Source organism: Mustela nivalis, assembly GCF_964662115.1.
Source record: "Mustela nivalis genome assembly, chromosome: 4".
NCBI lineage: Eukaryota > Metazoa > Chordata > Mammalia > Carnivora > Mustelidae > Mustela > Mustela nivalis.
Window position 1 is genome coordinate 7,214,325 of NC_139023.1, and position 19,168 is coordinate 7,233,492.

General features: G+C 38.2%; 1 protein-coding gene across 2 annotated transcripts in view; it reads left to right on the top strand.

Moving 5' to 3' along the window:
* The window catches only part of CDKL2 (cyclin dependent kinase like 2), a 46,763-nt gene that overhangs the window by 8,480 nt on the left and 19,115 nt on the right, over positions 1 to 19,168 (top strand). For both annotated transcript variants that reach the window (XM_082727010.1, XM_082727009.1), the window contains exons 3-6: positions 11,664 to 11,858; positions 15,611 to 15,789; positions 17,305 to 17,417; positions 18,611 to 18,750. In XM_082727010.1, coding sequence (XP_082583136.1) covers positions 11,664 to 11,858; positions 15,611 to 15,789; positions 17,305 to 17,417; positions 18,611 to 18,750 — 627 coding nt within the window. The remainder of the gene's footprint in view (positions 1 to 11,663; positions 11,859 to 15,610; positions 15,790 to 17,304; positions 17,418 to 18,610; positions 18,751 to 19,168) is intronic.

Below are 19,168 nucleotides of genomic sequence, written 5' to 3' on the forward strand. Positions count from 1 at the left end.
CATTTTCCAAAAATGATCTGTGACGGCACATGTGAAATACTGTCTACTAAGGAGATTCCATACATTCGGTGTCCAGGGTTTTTACTGGAGGATGTTCATGTAAGACACCCTCTGCCTGACTCATACCAAAATTTCAGAGTCCCAAAAGGAACACAGAGATTCAGCGTAAACATTTTTATCACACATTGAGCCACTTCATCAGTTCTGGAAATGACGAGACCCCTCATGACATCCAAGTTCCCACGTGCCAACCAAGGGCTCCCTTCGCAAGCAGACCTTTCTTTTTTTAAAGATTTTTATTTATTTTTTTGACAGAGAGATCACAATTAGGCAGACAGGCAGGCAGAGAGAGAAGGGGAAGCAGGCACAAGGTTTGATCCCAGGACCCTGAGACCAGGACCTGAGCCGAGGACAGAGGCCTAACCCACTGAGCCACCCAGGCACCCCAGACCTTTCTTTTTTTTAAGATTTTTATTTATTTTTTTGACAGAGAGAGAAGCAGCGAGAGAGGGAATACAAGCTAGGGAGTAGGAGAGGGAGAAGCAGGCTTCCCGATGAACAGAAAACCCGATGTGGGGCTCGATCCCAGGACTCAGGGATCATGAACCAAGCTGAAGGCAGATGCTTAACGACTGAGCCACCCAGGCGCCCCGCAAGCAGACCTTTCAAAGTCTCAGGTCTCAGGCCTACTGTGGGATCTTTTTCTCTCTCTAATCAGTCTCACCAGAAGTTTATCAATTTTATTTATCTTTAGGAAGATAATGTTTGATCTTCTCTATTTTGTATTTCTTTTTTAACTTAAATTCAATTGACCCATAGTGTATTATTAGTTTCAGAAGTAGAATTTAGTGATTCATCAGTTGCATATAACATCCAGTGCTCATTGCATCATGTGACCTCCTGAATGCCCATCATACAGTTACTGCATCCCCCCCCCCGCCCCCATGCACCACCTCCTCTTTAGTAACCCTCAGTTTTTCCTAAACTTTTATGCTTTCCTTCCCTCTCTGGTTTTGTCTTATTTTTCCTTCCCTTCCCTTATGTTCCTCTGTTTGTTTCTTAAACTCCACATACGAGTAAAATCATATGATATTTATCTTTTTCTGACTGACTTATTTCAGTTCACATAATACCCTCTAGTTCCGTCCATGTCATTGCAAATGGCAAGATTTCATTCTTTTTGATGGTTGACTAATATTCCATTAAAGATAGATACCACATCTTCTTTGTCAGTTCATCTGTCGATGGACATCTGGGCTCTTTCCATAGTTTGGCTATTGTGGACATTGCTGCTATAAACTTTGGGGTATCCCTTCGAATCATTATGTTTGTATCATTTGGATAAACACCAAATAGTGCAATTGTTGGGCTGTAGGGTAGCTCTTTTTTTTTTTTTTAAGATTTTAATTTATTTATTTGACACACACACACCCAGAGCAAGAGAGGGAACACAAGCAGGTGGAGTGGGAAAGGGAGAAGCAGGCTTCCTGCTAAGCTGGGAGCCAGATGCAGGGCTCTATCCTGAAGGCAGATATTTTTAACTTTTTGAGGAACCTCCATAATGTCTTCCAGAGTGGCTGCACCAGTTTGCATTCCCATCAACCTTGTAAGAGTGTTTCCCTTTCTCTGCATCCTTGCCAACATCTGTTTTTTCCTGAGTTAATTTTAGTCTTTCTAACTGGTATGAGGTGGTATCTCATTGTGGTTTTGATTTGTATTTCCCTGATGTTGAGTGGTGTTAAACATCTTTTCATGTGTCTGTTGGCTGTTTGTATGTCTTCTTTGGAGAAATATCTGTTCATGTCCTCTGCCCATTTCTTTTTCTTTTTTTTTTTTGTTAAAGATTTATTTATTTATTTATTTGACAAACAGAGATCACAAGCAGGCAGAGAGGCAGACAGAGAGAGAGGAGGAACAGGCTCCCTGCTGAGCAGAGAGCGCAAGGTGGGGCTTGATCCCAGGATACTGGGATCATGACTTGAGCCGAAGGCAGAGGCTTTAACCCACTGAGCCACCCAGGCGCCCCTGTAGTCAAATTTTTAATATTTTTTTCCATTATGTTAGTTACCATACAGTACATGATTAGTTTTTAAAAATTAATTTATTTTTTTCTCACCACAGCATATACTATCCCTGATGTCCATCACCCAGCCACCCCCTCCCTCTCACACTCCTCCCCTCCAGCAAACTTCAGTTTGTTTCCTGAGATTAAGAATTTCTTATGGTTTGTATCTGTCTCTGGTTTCATCTTATTTCATTTTTTCCTCCTTTCACCTATGATCCTCTGCCTTGTTTCTCAAATTCCTCATATCAGTGAGATCATATGATTATTGTCTCTCTGATGGACTTATTTAGCTTAGCATAATACCCTCTGGTTCCATCCATGTTTTTGCAAATGGCGAGATTTCATTTTTTGATGGCTGCATAGTATTTCATTGTATATATATACCACATCTTCTTTATCCATTCATCTGTTGATGGACATCTAGGCTCTTTCTGTAGTTTGACTATTGTGGACATTGCTGCAATTAACATTCAGGTGCACGTGCCCCTTCAGATCACTACATTTGTATCTTTAGGGTAAATACCCAGTAGTGCAATTGCTTTTTTGATGTAGTGTTTTATGATTCATTCATTGTTTGCTTATAACACCCAGTGTTCCCTGTGCTCTGTGCCCTCCTTAATACCCATCAGCAGGCCAACCCATCCCCCCAACCCCCTCCTTTCTAAAACCCTCAGTTTGTTTCCTGGAGTCCAGAGTCTCTCATGGTGTCTCTCCCACTCTGATTTCTCCCCCTTCATTTTTCCCTTCCTTCTCCTAATGACCTGCATGCTATTCCATATGTTCCACAAATAAGTGAAACCATATGATAATTGACTTTTTCTGTTTGACTTATTTCACTCAGCATAATGTTTAATATTTTCTTTTATGGTTGGTACCATTTATGTCTGCTCAAAAAGTCTTTTTCTACTTAGAGATTAGGGTATCCTTCTATACTATTATTCAGAAACTTAATAGCTTTGGTTCTCATATTTATATTTCAGTACACCTAGACTTGATCTTAATTATGGTGTATGACACAGTCAAGTCTTATTTGTTCTTTATTGATGTCCCAGAATTGTCCCAGAAACATTTACTGAAAATAGCATCTTTTCTCCATGGTTCTGAATTCCTCATTTGCCATAGGTCTTTATATGTAGGGGTGGCTTTTCTGCTCTTTATTCTGTTCCATTGGTATTTTTGTCTAAGTTTGTGCCAGTATCTCACATTCCATATTCACTCTAGTGAATCACTTCAGATACGTGTGCTGTCCCTGCTATGTATCTTATTCTGTATATAATTAAATTCCTCCCAAATTGTTCAGTCAGTATTTATTAGGACATATCTCATATTTACCCTTCCCATTACTCACCAATTATTCTTACATTTCTGAGCTTCCATCTAGGGTCATTTCCCTTGTATTTAAAACATATCCTTGGGGCACCTTGGTGGCTTAGTCATTAAGCGTCTGCCTTTGGCTCAGGTCAGGATTCCAGAGTCCTGGGATCAAGCCCTGCATTTGGCTCCCTGCTCAGCAAGTCTGCTTCTCCCTCTCCCACTCCCCCTGCTTGTGTCCCCTCTCTTGCTGTCTCTCTCTGTCAACTAAATGAATGAATGAATATCTGCCAAATGAATGAATGAATGAATGAATGAATAAATAAATAAAACAATAAAACATATCCTTTATTTTCTTTAAAGCAGATGCACTGGTAGGAAATGCTGTCCACTTTTGTTTGTCTAAAAAAAAAAAACCCACCTTTATTTTACTTTTTGTTTAAAGACTATTGGCAAAAGAGGGGCGCCTGGGTGGCTCAGTGGGTTAAGCCGCTGCCTTCGGCTCAGGTCATGATCTCAGGGTCCTGGGATCGAGTCCTGCATCAGGCTCTCTGCTCAGCAGGGAGCCTGCTTTCCTCTCTCTCTCTCTCTCTCTCTCTGGCTGCCTCTCTGTCTACTTGTGATTTCTCTCTGTCAAATAAATAAATAAAAAAAAAAAAATCTTAAAAAAAAAAAAAAAGACTATTGGCAAAAGATACAGAATTCTAAGTTGGCAGTCCATTACATTCATTGTGTCCAAGATATCATTTCCACTGTTCGTCTGGTTTTTATTGCTTCTATTGAAATGTCAGATATTTCTTAGTGTGTCTTTTTTCTTTTGGATGCATTAAGATTTTCTTTTTGACTTTGATTTTCAGCAATTTAGTAATAATGGCCTCGATGTGGGGTTAATTTCCCTATTTTTTTTACCTTGAATTTATGTTTCTTGCATCTGTAAAATAATGTCACTTGTCACTTTTAGAAAATACCTAGCTATTATTGTTTCATGTATTGCTACTGTCTTATTCTCTCTTCTCCATTTAAGAACTTAGTTTCATATTAGATTTTCCCCATGTGTCTCTTATACTCTCTGTGTTTTCCAGCCTTTCATTTTTCCCTGGTTCAGTCTAGATATTTTCTTCCAACCTATCCTCAAAATCAGTAATTCTTTTTCAACCTACTGTTTATAATGTACTTTTATACTTAAGCATTGACTTCTTAATTAAAGATGTATTTTTCAATTCTTCTGGTATTTCTATTGGATTTTTTTTTAGTTTCCATTTTGCTGCCAAAACTCTTTATTGTGATTTTTTTTTGACTATTTTGTCTTTTTTAAAGTCTTCATCTAAGTACCTATTATCTGGATCTCCCATATGTTTATTTCTATTGTTTGTTTTTTTCTCTTGGTTTTTTATTAAATTAACTTTTGATATGCCTGTATTAATTTTTAAGAATGGTGTACATAGCTTGAGTCTCTGGCTGCTATCTTTCCCCTGAGAGGAATTACACTTGCTTTTATGTGGCTCTTGAGCGTACTCAGGAAACCTAACATTGTGCCATCATCTTAGTCCAGTTTGAGGAATTTGCATTATTTGAATTTGAATTGTGGTCCATGACAATGCTTATTTATTATTCAGCATTATAGTTTGTAGACTTTTTGGGCCAACCCAAAGTAGGAAGGGGTCTCATCAGGCTGTACCCCTTCTTTCTACCTTGATGGCCTCCAGACCCCAAATGCTATTATCTCAGGCCATAAGATTATCAAAAATGCCACTCAGACTCTTAATCTTCTCTCTGAATTGTATGTTTCCAGGGTTTTAAAAAAATAACTAATTGCTTGGCTTACTTCCCTGGGTCTCTGTCTTCAAGATCCTAGTCTAGATATCCGTTATTATTTTCTCTCTCCTATTCCTTACAACAGTGGTTTTATATTTTTGTCCAGCTTTTCTACGTGTACTCAGTATGAGAGTTATTATAAATTACCTAGTCTACTGTTATTGTAAACAGAAATTATTATACTTTTCTGTTCTAAAATTTTTATTTGGTTCTAAGTCTTCTATATCACTTTTTCTGATTTCAAGTTCTTTTTTTTTTTTTTTAAAGGTTATTTATTTATTTATTTGATAGACAGAGATTGCAAGTAGTCAGAGAAGCAGGGTCCCTGCTGAGCAGAGAGCCCAATGCCCGGCTCCATCCCAGGCCCTGAGACCATGACCTGGGCTGAAGGCAGGGGCTTTAACCCACTGAGCCACCCAGACACCCCTGATTTCAAGTTCTTTCAAAAAAAAATTTTTTTTAAAAGATTTTATTTATTTATTTGACAGAGAGAGAGATCACAAATAGGCAGAGAGACAGACAGAGAGAGAGATGAGGAGAAGCAGGCTCCCTGCTGAGCAGAGAGCCCAATGCGGGACTCGATCCCAGGCCCCTGGGATCATGACCTGAGCCGAAAGCAGAGGCTTAACCCACTGAGCCACCCAGGCGCTCCTCAAAAAATTTTTATGTAAGCTCTATACTCAACTCAGAGATCGAGTCACAAGCTCTGTTGACTGAGTCAGCCAGGTACCCCATTTTTTTTTAAGCTTTCCTTTTCTTTTCTTTTTTTTTTTTTTTTGGTATTTATTTATTTACTTACTTACTTAAACTCCACCCCCAACATGGGGCTCGAACTTACCATCCAGAGATCAAGAGCCACATGTTCTACCAACTGAGCCAGGCAGGTGCCTCAAGTTCCCACAGTTTTTTGAGGTTGACTTTTTTCTTTTTAAGCATAGTAGCTTTATTTGATAATTCCTTTTTTTTTTTTAAGATTTTATTTATTTATTTGACAGAATGAGATCACAGGTAGGCAGAGAAGCAGTCAGAGAGAGAGGAGGAAGCAGGCTCCCTGCGGAGCAGAGAGCCCGATGTGGGGCCCGATCCCAGAACCCTGGGATCATGACCTGCGCCGAAGGCAGAGGCTTTAACCCACTGAGCCACCCAGGCGCCCCTTATTTGATAATTCTAATATCTGAACTCATGCTGTATCTGCTTTGGTTTTCTTTATGTCCCTATAGTTTTTATTTGTGGTATCGCATTTCTTTTTATACCTGGTTGTCTTTGATTTTTCATTGGAAATTATTTGAAACATTTTTTAGGAATAATTTGAGGCTAAAGTGAAGCCTACTGGGGACTGGTTCATTTCTGTCCATTTTTACTGGGGAAGATATAGTTCTTAGGGGCCCAGCTTGCACTGGGCTTCAGAGACTCCACCTTTGGAAGGTATTTGAACTTTGACTTTTCCTTCCCTCTTAGACCCAACAGGCCACAAAAGTCCAAGCTCAGTTACACACCTGTTGGTCATGGCAAAATCAGCTTAAGTATTGAAATTAACTCTCTGAGTTCTCTTGTTCTTGATTTTGACCCAGTAATTCCTTACTGTCTTCTTGGCTCTTTTATATGTGTAAGAAGATTTTATTTATTTTTTTAAAGATTTTATTTATTTATTTGACAGATAAAGATCACAAGTAGGCAGAGAGGCAGGCAGAGAGAGAGAGAGAGGCTCCCTGCCCAGCAGAGAGCCCGATGTGGGGCTCGGTCCCTGGATCCTGGAATCATGACCTGAGCCAAAGGCAGAGGCTTTAACCCACTGAGCCAGCCACCCAGGTGCCCCTGTTTAAGAGGATTTTAAAATATTTTGTTTAACTTTGTAAGAATTCTCAATAGGACAGTTGTTTTGAGTTACGGACCCCTACCAAATGTGGTAATCATCAGCTTTTAAAAATAAAAGCACAGAGAAAGAGTGAGAGAAAGAGGAAGGTAGAACTGTTAGTCTATGTTTTCATTTTAGAAGTGTGTTGTTTAGTCTCCACATATTTTGGAATTTTCTAGTTATCTTTTTGTTGATTTCTAGTTTAATCCCACTATGGTACAAGAGCAGACATTGTGTGATTTCTATTATTTTAAATTTGTTAAGGTATGTTTTGTGGCCTACAATGTGGTCTTTCTTGGTGAGTGTTCCATTTGAACTTGAGAAAAATGTAAATTCTGTTTTGGGGTAGTCTGTAGATGTCAAGTTATATCAAGTTGGTTGATGGTGTTGCTGAATTTAACTGTGAGTCCTTCCTGATTTTTTACCTGTTGGGCCTATGTATTTCTGAGAGGAATGGTTGGCAGTTTCAACTATGATAGTGGTTTTGTTTATTTCTCCCTGCAGTTCTATCAATTTTTATCTCATATAGTTTAATGTTCTATTGTTAGACACATACATGTTAAGAATTATTATGTCTCCTTGGAGAATTAACACCTTTTCGTTATGAAATGCCCTCTTTATCCTTGGTAACTTTTCTTACTTTGCAGTTTGGTTTAGTCTGGAATATAACTGCTCCTGCTTTCTTTGGCTTAGTATGTACATTTTCTTCATCCATTTAATTTACCTTATTTATTTATTTAAAGATTTTAAAGTAATCTCTAAATCCAACACTGAGCTTGAACTCATAACCCTGAGATTAAGAGTTGCATGCTCTACTGACTGAGCCAGCCAGGTACCCTCCCTCCATTTACTTTTCATTTGTATGTGTTTTATACACATTTTATAATGTGTATTTCTTTTTTTTTTTTTTTTTTTAAGATTTTATTTATTTGGGGCGCCTGGGTGGCTCAGTGGGTTAAGCCGCTGCCTTCGGCTCAGGTCATGATCTCAGGGTCCTGGGATCGAGTCCCGCATTGGGCTCTCTGCTCGGCAGGGAGCCTGCTTCCTCCTCTCTCTCTCTCTGCCTGCCTCTCTGCCTACTTGTGATCTCTCTCTGTCAAATGAATAAATAAAATCTTTAAAAAAAAAAAAAAGATTTTATTTATTCATTTGACAGAGAGATACACAGCAAGAGAGGAAACACAAGCAGGGGGAGTGGGAGAGGGAGAAGCAGGCTTCCCGGTGAGCAGGGAGCCCAAAGCGGGGCTCCAACTCAGGACCCTGGGATCATGACCTGAGCCAAAGGCAGACACCTAATGACTGAGCCACCCAAGCGCCCCTTAATGTGTAGTTCTAATAGATAGCATATAGTAAGGTTGTGTGTTTTGATCCACTCTGACATTCTACATCATTTAATTGGAATATTTAGATCCTTGATGTTCAAATTGGCTATTTTGTGATATAGTTTTAATATCTACCTTATATATTTATTTATTTATTTAAATTATTTTTGTTAACATATAGTGTATTATTTGCCCCAGGGGTACAAGTCCGCAGATCATTACACATTTCACAGTATTCACCATAGCACATACCTTCTCTATCATATTTATTACTATTTCCTATTTGTTGCCCTTGTTTTGGTTTCTGCTTTTGTCTTCCACTTTTTTTCTGCCTTTTGTGGTTGTAATTGAAAATTTAATATGATTCCATTTTTTTTCTTTCTTAGCCTATCAGTTATAGTTCCTTTTAAACTTTGTTTTTTTTTGGTACTTAACCTACAACTTGCAACATATGTTTACAACTAATCCAAATCCACTTTTGGATAACACTATACCACTTTACATGTATATGAATGATTTTTAATAATAAAGTAATCCTAATTCCTTCATCCTGTCTCTTGTACCATTGTTGCCATTCATCTCACTTTTATATAAGCATACCTAAGCATTTATATACAGAAGATATATTCATAAGCATGCGATCAAATACATTATTCATATTATTATTTTGAATAAACTGTTATCTGTTATATCAATTAAGAATAAGAAAAATATTCACTTACTCCTTTGATTCTTTTCCTTTCTTTATGTAGACCAGATTTTCTGGTCTATATTATTTTCCTTCTCTCTAAAGTATTTCTTTTAACATTCCTTGCAAGGCAAGTCCACTGGCAACACATTTCCCCAATTTCTTTTTTTTTTTTTTAATATTTTTAATTTATTTGACAGACAGAGATTCCCAAGTAGACAGAGAGGCAGGCAGAGAGAGGGGGAGGCAGGCTCCCCACTGAGCAGAGAGCCCACCATGGGGCTCGATCCCAGGACCCTGAGATCATGACCCCAGCTGAAGGCAGAGGCTTTAACCCACTGAGCCACCCAGGCACTCCACATTTCCCCAATTTCTTAACTGACTAAAACACCCAGGTGCCCCTACATTTTTCTTTCTAATTGCTGCAGTTTATTTCATTGTATGGATACTCCTTAATTCATTTAACCAGTGATATATTGGAAAGTGCTTTGTGGTTCAATCTGGAATCTTTTAATAGGCGAGTTTAGCCCATTTAGAGTTATTATGTAACAGATAAGTACAGTCTTAGTTTTCATTGTTTTCCCCTTTAAGAGTCAATATGGGGGCACCTGTGTGGCTCAGTTGGTTAAGCATCTGTCTTCAGCTCAGGTCATGATCCCAGAGTCCCAAGACCAAGCCCTGCACTGGGCTTTCTGCTCAGTGGGAAGTCTGCTTCTCCCTTTCCCTTCTCCTACTCTCTCTCTCTCTCACACTCAAATAAATAAATAATATCTTTTAAAAAAAGGAGTCAGTATGGCTTAGTGGTTAAGAATAAGAAATCTAAATATTCTGCATTCAAGTCAGCTGCAGATCTGGGTGTGCTTCCTTTGCAGACATTCTGGAAGTGAACAAGGAACTAAACAAAAATGAAGTGTTTTTAGGAAAAGACAGAGGCCTCTAGCAGTTATTGCTGTGTGACTTTGGATAGGTTATTTAACTTCTACGTGCTTTAGTTTCCTCATCTGTAAAATAAAATAATAATGGTACCTATTTCATAGGGTTTTTGTGCGGGAATAGTGTTTGGAACATAGTAAAGAGTATGTAAATATTTGTTATTATTATTTATTGTATTATGATGTTTTAGTACACCTTTAAGATTATTTTTCTATATACTCTGAATTATTTTTAAAATACTGGATAGGTTTCCTTTGATAACTTGGAAATTACTTTTTGTAATTATTTGTTACTGTTTTTTATTTTTATTTTTAGTATTTTTTTACTATCTGTTACTTTCATAACTATAGCATTATATAAAATATGTAATCCTTTATAAACTAATTATTATGTTTCTGTTTCCTTTTCTCTCCCACTCACTCATTTGATTTTCAAAGACATCTTATTTCTCTTAGTGTTTACCATGTAACTTGTAATTAGGCCTTGTAATTTAAAATTTCAGTTTGAAAATAATTTTGACCCATTGACAAGGAAATCAGCGTACATACACTCTTGTTTGCATTTTCTTCTTTCTTCAAAATTTTTTAGTAATATCATTTGTGCCCTATTAAGTTTTAAATATTCACTTTCTGTTTTGTGACCCTGATGTCCACATTTGTCTAAGATTTAGTCCTGCACTAATGGATTTACTGCTAATGTTCAAAATTTTTCATTGTCATCGTTTACGTGAAAGACAATTTTATTGGGTATAAATTTCCTGGATCATTATTTCACTGAAGGTTTTCAGGGCTGTGTGCTAGTAGTTTCTTTCCCTTGAATGGGGGCAACATTTTCTGATGAGTATTCATCCACCATTTCTTTCTTAGAGTATCTTTGAATAGATCCTGGATTGTTTTCTTTTTTATTGTTTCTTATTTTGTAACAAAGTGAGCCCTTCCTGGACTATTTCATTTGGGGGAGAAGCTGTGATCTTGTTCTAGGCTAGCAGGACTCCACCATGGTTCCCAATGATGTTCCTTACAATGCAATCCTGGTTTGTGGGATTGACTTCTGTTATACTTGCATTTGCTGGTTTGTTCATAATGAGTTGTTTTGCCTTCCACTTGGCCTCACCAAGAGATTTGCTTCCAGCAAATGAGTTTTTGTGTGATTATTCAGGCCTCCCTTCCTTGCTGCTCTTTGGTACCATTCAGTTCTAGGGTTGCTTTCACTGACAGCCCATAAATCTTGTTCCTATTTTATCAAATAAGGAGTTGTTTCTGTTTTGTTTTGTTTTGTTTTTCCCTTTTCAGGGTATGTCACCAATTTTGGATTACTGTGCTCTCCCCAGCTTTTTAGCTACAGGCAATCTCTTGGTATCTTCATAAACTTCTGTTTGATCTTGACTACATTTGGCAGTGCCACCTTGTTTGTTGTAGATAGGGGTCATAGATCCTGCTTAGTTTCATCAAAGATGGAGCTACATTTTTTCTCATCAGTTTAATTGTATTCCTTGAGAGGAGAAGGGGAAAGTATGGCCTTTTGACTATAAGTAAAAAACCAGAATATGCTTTTAACAATTTATACTGTTTATAAATTTTATTTATATATTTTTCTTACATGAAGATTTTAGTGACTGCTAAATAATTCAATGTTGTAAAAACAACTTTGCATTTTTTTTTTTTTTTACAACAGCAACTGAGGCATGAAAATCTGGTGAATTTGTTGGAAGTGTGTAAGAAAAAAAAACGATGGTACCTGGTCTTTGAATTTGTTGACCATACAGTTCTTGATGACTTGGAGCTCTTTCCTAATGGTCTAGACTACCAACTGGTTCAAAAGTATTTGTTTCAGATTATTAATGGAATTGGATTTTGTCACAGTCACAATGTAAGTATTTAGTTTAAATAATTACTTTGCCAATGGTTAACTTACCAGATACCATCACTTCATGAGATACTTGCCTAGCCTGAAGTTTGGACCAATAAAGTAATTGAAATGAACATGTTACTTTGATAATGCCAATTTTCATGTTTCATAATAACACGGAGTCTTTCCCCCAACATTTTACTATAAAATTTTTAGGCTGTACTGAAAGTTGAAAGCATGTATATGAACACCCATATAATTACCACAAGGATTCTATACTTGTTAACATTTTGCCATATTTGCACTAGTCATCCATTTACCCATTAACCTGTCTTATTTATTTATGCATTTGAAAGTAAGTTACAGATATCAGTACACTTCAACTTTGAATACTTCAGGTATGAATATTAAACTAGAGTTTTGCTATGTTTTTTTTTTTTTTCTTTCCCCCTAGGTAACATTTGCTGGGTGAAATGCACAAATTTTAAGTTCAAATTCTCTATCCTAGTTGTAAAGTATGAAAATCCCTGCTCTTACCCTATAGTCTATCATAATAATTTTATATCTATTTTAAAAAAAGATTTTATTTATTTATTTGAAAGAGAGAGAGAAACAGCAAGAGAGGGAACACAAGCAGGGGGCAGGGGAGAAGCAGGCTTCTGGCCAAGCAGGGAGCCTGACGCTGGGCTCCATCACAGGATCCTGGGATCATGGCCTGAGCGGAAGGGAGATGCTTAAGGACTGAGCCACCCAGGCGCCCCTAATTTTATATCCTTTGAGAATCATATAAAAGCCCCTCTAGGTGAAATGACACTTACAAATATAGTATAAAACAAATAACACATTGATTCTGCCATATTTTTAAATTTGTGTGTGAGTAGATAAATCACAAATGCTAGAAGTAGCTGTGGGGCTGATCCTGTGGCCTCACCACGAATGTATAGGATGTAAGAGAAGTTGGTAGCTTATGCAAAATGCTGAGCAATAGCAGGTTGCTTTTGTCCTCTGAAAGAGTTTAAAATAAATATATTTTTAAGGATGCCTGGGTGGCTCAGTCGGTTAAGCAGCTGCCTTTGGCTCAGGTCATGACCCCAGAGTCCGAGGACTGAATCCCACATAGAGCTCCCTGCTCAGCAGGCAGCATGTGTCTCCTTCTCCCTCTGCTGTTCTCCCGCTTGTGTTCTTGCTCACTTGCTCTCTCTCTCCTGCTCTTTCTCTCTAGAAAATAAATAAATAAAATCTTAAAAAAAAAAAAAAGATTTTATTTATTTATTTGACAGACAGAGATCACAAGTAGGCAGAGAGGCAGGCAGAGAGAGAGGAGGAAGCAGGCTCCCTGCTGAGCAGAGAGCCCGATGTGGGGCTCAATCCCAGGACCCTGAGATCATGACCTGAGCAGAAGGCAGAGAGGCTTAACCCACTGAGCCATCCAGGCACCCCTAAATAAAATCCTTTAAAAAATAAATATATTTTCTACAATTTCAAAATGAAGCTTACTTATGTTTGAGAAGGAGACCTAATAATTTATTTTGCCTAGCTGTAGAATTTTTAGTATTGTCTCCCAGCATCCTGTTTTCTACTTCCATCGTCTCTCCTTTAAAAATCCTAACTACGAAGGAGCAAGTAAAATACTAAAAGGGTGGCAACAACCCCAGGAAAATATGCTTTAACCAAATCAGAAGAGATCCCAAATCGTGAGGGGGGAGAAAGGGGATAAAAAGAGGTTCAAAAAGGAAGAAAGAAAAAAAAAAGAAAAAAAGAAAAGAAAGAATTTTAAAAAGAGAAAATGAATAAAGAAAAATATAAAAAAGAAAAAATATATATATTAGATAAATAAGTCAAGCAGAGAAAGACAACTATCATATGATCTCCCTGATATGAGGAAGTGGTGATGCAACATGGGGGCTTAAGTGGGTAGAAGAATCAATGAAACAAGATGGAATTGGGAGGGAGACAAACCATAAGTGACTCTTAATCTCACAAAACAAACTGAGGGTTGCTGGGGGGAGGGGGGTTGGGAGAAGGGGGGTGGGATTATGGCCATTGGGGAGGGTATGTGCTTTGGTGAGTGCTGTGAAGTGTGTAAACCTGGCGATTCACAGACCTGTACCCCTGGGGATAAAAATATATGTTTATAAAAAATTAAAAAATTAAAAAAAAAATCCTAACTACTGACCTTGTTGTACCTTTTTTACTTTTCTAACTGCCTGGTGAATGCCTCTAGTTGGGTGCTCAGCAATCCACCTAAAAGCCCATATGGCTAAAACTAAACTACTGATTACTCCATGAAGCCAAGTTTTTCTAGACTTTACTTTTTTTGATGGAGCCACCATTATTTTAGATTCCCAGGTTTAAGTAAAATGTCTAAGATTACTTCCTAAATTCTCTTGATTCTAATTGAGAATATTTCTAAATTGTATCTCTTCCATTCCATTTCTCTGGACACCAGCCTAGTTTAGGCCCTTATCATCTTATAGCTGTCCCATTGCTCTTCTCCTGGCCTCTGGTCCCTCTTTCTGATTTAGTTTGTTTATGGCCAGCATCTTTAAACACCCTATTGGTTGTCACTTACATGGGTTCCCACTTCTCTGGGAAGTCTTTTTTTTTTTTTTTTTAAGGATTTTATTTATTTATTTGACAGAGAGAGAGAGAGAGGCAGTGAGAGAGGGAACACAAGCTGGGGAAGTAGAAGAGGGAGAAGCAAGCCTCTCACCGATCAGGGAGCCCGACGCTGATCCCAGGACCCTGGGACCACCACCCAAGTCGAAGCGGCAGACAACCCAACAACCGAGCCACCCAGGCGCCCCTTCCCTGGGAAGTCTTAGCACAATCTCAGACTTCCCAGGCTGGCAGTTGAGGCAGTCTTCCTCCCCAGTACATAACCTTTACTCTAGGAAAACATTTCCCTGGAGTTTCCTAATCTATTTTTTTCTTCAGCATTTTTCTTTAAAAAAGAAAAAAAGATTGATTGATGATTTTGAAGATTTTTTTTTTCTTTATTTGACACAGAGAGACAGTGAGAGAGAGAACACAAGCAGGGGGAGTGGGTGAGGGAGAGGGAGAAACAGGCTTCCTGCTGAGCAGGGAGCCTGATGCGGGGCTCGATCCCAGGACCCTGGGATCATGACCTGAGCTAACAGCAGCCACTGAATGACTGAGCCGCTCAAGCACCCCTATTTATTTACTTGAGAAAGAGAGAGAAAGGGGAGGTGAGATAGAGGCAAAGGGAGAGTCCCCCCTGAGTGGGGAGTGTGACAGAGGGCTGGATCCCACAACCCTGAGATCATGACGTGAACCGAAATCAAGCCTGATGCTCAACCACCTGAGACACCCAGGCGCCCCTGGTCTTCACTCTTTTACTCTCCTTCACTCAGATCGTCCTTCCATTTCTATATTTACCCAGGTTGCACGTAGAATCAGAGTCCTACCTTAGAAGCGACCCCTTTCATAAAAATTTTCCATGACCACTCTAGTCTTCAATAATAGCCTTACTCTTTTAGTCTTGAGAGTAGTCATTAATAGAACAATCGATCTGGTATCTAGTAATAAATGTTTCATCTAATATGTTTGATTGTTTAAGTGAAATTTCAAGCGTGAGTGTCCTTTCTTGCCTAGCCAGGTCCCAGTTACTTCAAAGCTGGGAACAATTTCATATGCTTTTATTTGTATTCACGAGAGGGACAAAAACAGTACAGTACACATGGCAGGTGTTCAAAAAATGATTTGCTTAACTCGATGTGCCCATATGTGTCATATTCTGTTTTTTGTCTTAGATCATACACAGAGATATAAAGCCAGAGAATATATTAGTCTCACAGTCTGGCGTTGTCAAATTATGTGATTTTGGATTTGCGCGAACATTGGCAGCCCCCGGGGAAGTTTATACGGATTACGTGGCGACCCGATGGTACAGAGCTCCAGAGCTATTGGTTGGTGATGTCAAGTATGGCAAGTAAGACATCAGCTAGGGGGTGGGGGAGCCAGGAGGGCCGATTTAACAGTTTTTCTTGATAAAATGGAATATGTTTCTAATATATAAAGGATCCCTCTAACAATGAAAGGAATTTTTGCATTTAGGGAGCTTTATAAGGTGACTTGTTCTTTTTGGTGCTTCCCCTTTAAATGTCTTTTGTGCAATGAGTTGGAGAAAACATACTTTATTTTAAAGGTAAGGAAATAAAGGTGAATACCTGGTCTGTTTTGTACAGCGGCTTGGAAATAGATACATTTAGAACATTGACTGTCCCTACTCTAAGTCTGACACTGTCAGAATGAGACACATTGGGGTTGGCAAGGATGAGGGTAGAATCATAATTGAGTGAAATGTTTCTGAAACATGAAGTACCTGCATGAATGAGTTCTTCAGATTAGAAGGGATGGTGACTTTTACTCTTTTGGGTAGAAATCTTCCTAAAATGTTTTTTGTACTTTCTGTGTTTTCGGTGCACACATCATTTAATATTTTCTTGATTACTCTGAGTTCTCATTTTATTTTTATACTGTAGCTTTTATACCACTTTATTTTATTTTTTAGAAGTTATTTACTTTAGAGAAGGGGGAGGGACAGAGGGAGAAAGAGTCTTAAGCAGACTCTGTGCAGAGCAGGGAGTCCGATGCAGGGCTGGATCTGGTAACCCTGAGATCATGACCTGAGCCGAGGTTATGACCTGAGCTGAAATCAAGAGTGGGACGCCCAACTGACTGCGCCACTCTCCCATTTTATAATTCAGCTATGACCCTAAGAAATTTCAAGGTAGTGGTGCCTGGGTGGCTCAGTTGGCTAAGCCTCTGCCTTCGGCTCAGGTCGTGATCCTGGGGTCTTGGGAGCATGTTGTTGGGCTCCCTGCTCAGTGGAGAGTCTGCTTCTCTCTCTTCCTCTGCCTGACGCTCTGCATGCTTGTGCACTTTCTGTCAAATATATAAATAAAATATTTAAAAAAATTAAATTTCAAGGTAGTTGTCCCTACTCTAATGACACCAGCATATTCTTCTTTAAATTCTTGTGACTGATTTTTAAGACGGTTTTTTAATTTTTTTCCCCAGTTAGCTATCAGTTCTCTTTGTTGTTACTGAATGTGTCTCCGACAACCTTTGATACGCTGTTTTCAGGGTATGGCGGGATAGATGATCAACCTTACTACAGTTACGTGTAAACCAAGAACAAATAGGCTCTGAATGAAAACCCAGAAGGCTTACTTCCAGAATAAAGTACACGTAATAACGACTTTGACTTTCCAGAAGCCTTTTCCCTCTTAAGTCAAATAACTGAAGTTCCTGGAGATCTAACTTGGGTAAAATTGGGAATTAGTACTTTAAGTTTATAGGGAAATGTATTTTTATGAGTAATTTGAAGCTTACTACTACTATTCTCAATACCCAAAATACCAAATAGTAATATGCAGGACAGATTCAGTCACAGTGAATGTAGTGGGATGCCGGATTTTATACCACATTGCTTTTATTCCAGGGCTGTTGATGTATGGGCCATTGGTTGTCTGGTAACGGAAATGCTCATGGGGGAACCCCTTTTTCCTGGAGATTCTGATATTGATCAGCTATATCATATTATGATGTGTTTAGGTAAGATTATACCTCTGCATTTTAAATTTTCAAGGCTTTTCCCTTATGTTTTTGCTCATACTGGTTTTACAAGTTGTTGGTATATTCAAGATGATACGTGTTTTAGGTGGCAGGAGGGAGCATGGGGAAATCTCCCCCATCTGTATTAATTCATTCTCAGAGTGGCTTTGCTTTATCTGACATGCGGCCTCATGCGTGCTGCCTCTACCCTCCTCTCGCACTCCCCGCAAAGAAAGGAGCAAAGACAGAATTTTCTTTGCACTTTTGCACTCAATATATCACATGTAGGGGATGCAAATGATCATTTATTTTCTTTGGGTTAGCAAGCAGTCCATGTAATGACTGGTACCGTCATCCCCACCTTCAAATGAAGAGACGCAAAGACTTCCTAGGTAGTTTAATCTTAGTGCTCTGAACAGAATTTTAAAGCTAGACTATCAAATTCTTTTCACATTTGTTGAAATATCAGCTTTATGTTGGGAGATGGAACTTGGAAAATGGAGATAATGGGAAAATACTTGAGTTATTTAACAACTGGACTTTAAGTTTCCCAGGTAGAAATTCAATAAACAATACACTAGGTTCTCACAGCAGAATTTTCATATTTTATATTAGATTAGGTATCAAAATGGAAGAAGACGATGAAAAGTGCTCAAATCAGACCCTGGACACAGTTATAAAATCAGTAGATTTTTAAAATTTTAAAACAGTTTTAATTTAAAAAATTAAAACAATTTAATCTGAATTTAGAATTCTACTTAAAGGGTGGAACTGATTTATCTATGTTTGATTCTGATCATATGACTAATAAAATTTCCTTGTTTTGGACAGCACTTCATGCTTTGTTGTTAGGAATGAAGTGTTGGTACTTATATCTAAAAAATTATAAAATGTCCTTGTGCTTTTTCTCTGTTCCCTCATGATTTCAGTTCTATACATAGTGGCTTGTGAATTTTCTAAATCAGTAGGTTGAGATAAGAATGTTAATTTTCTTGAGTTAACTTGTGTCATCACCACTGTGAAGCCTGCTAGGTGCCACCACCATAAGAACACAGTTTTCAGTTGATTTGGGTATTGAAAGCACCCCAAGTCCATAAGCCGTGTTTTACTCTTATCCACTCCACATTATCTGTTTCTTTGCTCTTTTTATCATGATGTGCAATGACAGAGATGTGTGCTGTTCCCACTTTCAGGTAATCTCATTCCAAGACATCAGGAGCTGTTTTATAAAAATCCCGTGTTTGCTGGAGTAAGGTTGCCAGAAATCAAGGAAATAGAACCTCTTGAAAGACGTTATCCCAAACTCTCTGAAGTTGTGATAGATTTAGCAAAGGTAATTGTACTGTTCACTTTCTTACAGTGAATTTATATCGTAGAGACTTGGTTGTCTTGTCTAGTTGATCTTTTAGGTCAATAATTTCAATATTGAATTAGTTAAATTAAATTAATTTATTTCAAGTAAATTCTACCCCTGACATGGGGCTCAAACTCATGACCCTGAGGTCAAGAGACACATGCTCTACTAACTGAACCAGCCATGAGGTCAGCACCCCTGCCTCTTTTTTTTTTTTTTTTTTTTTGGCCAATGAGCTCTAAGCCCATATTGGAGCTTGAACTCACAACCCTCAGATGAAGAGTTGCATGCTGCATTGACTGAGCCAGCCAAGTGCCCTTCTACTGATTTTAATTTTTTTAAAAGAGATTTTATTTGTTTATTTGAAAGTGAGAGCACAAACAGAAGTAGTAGCAGA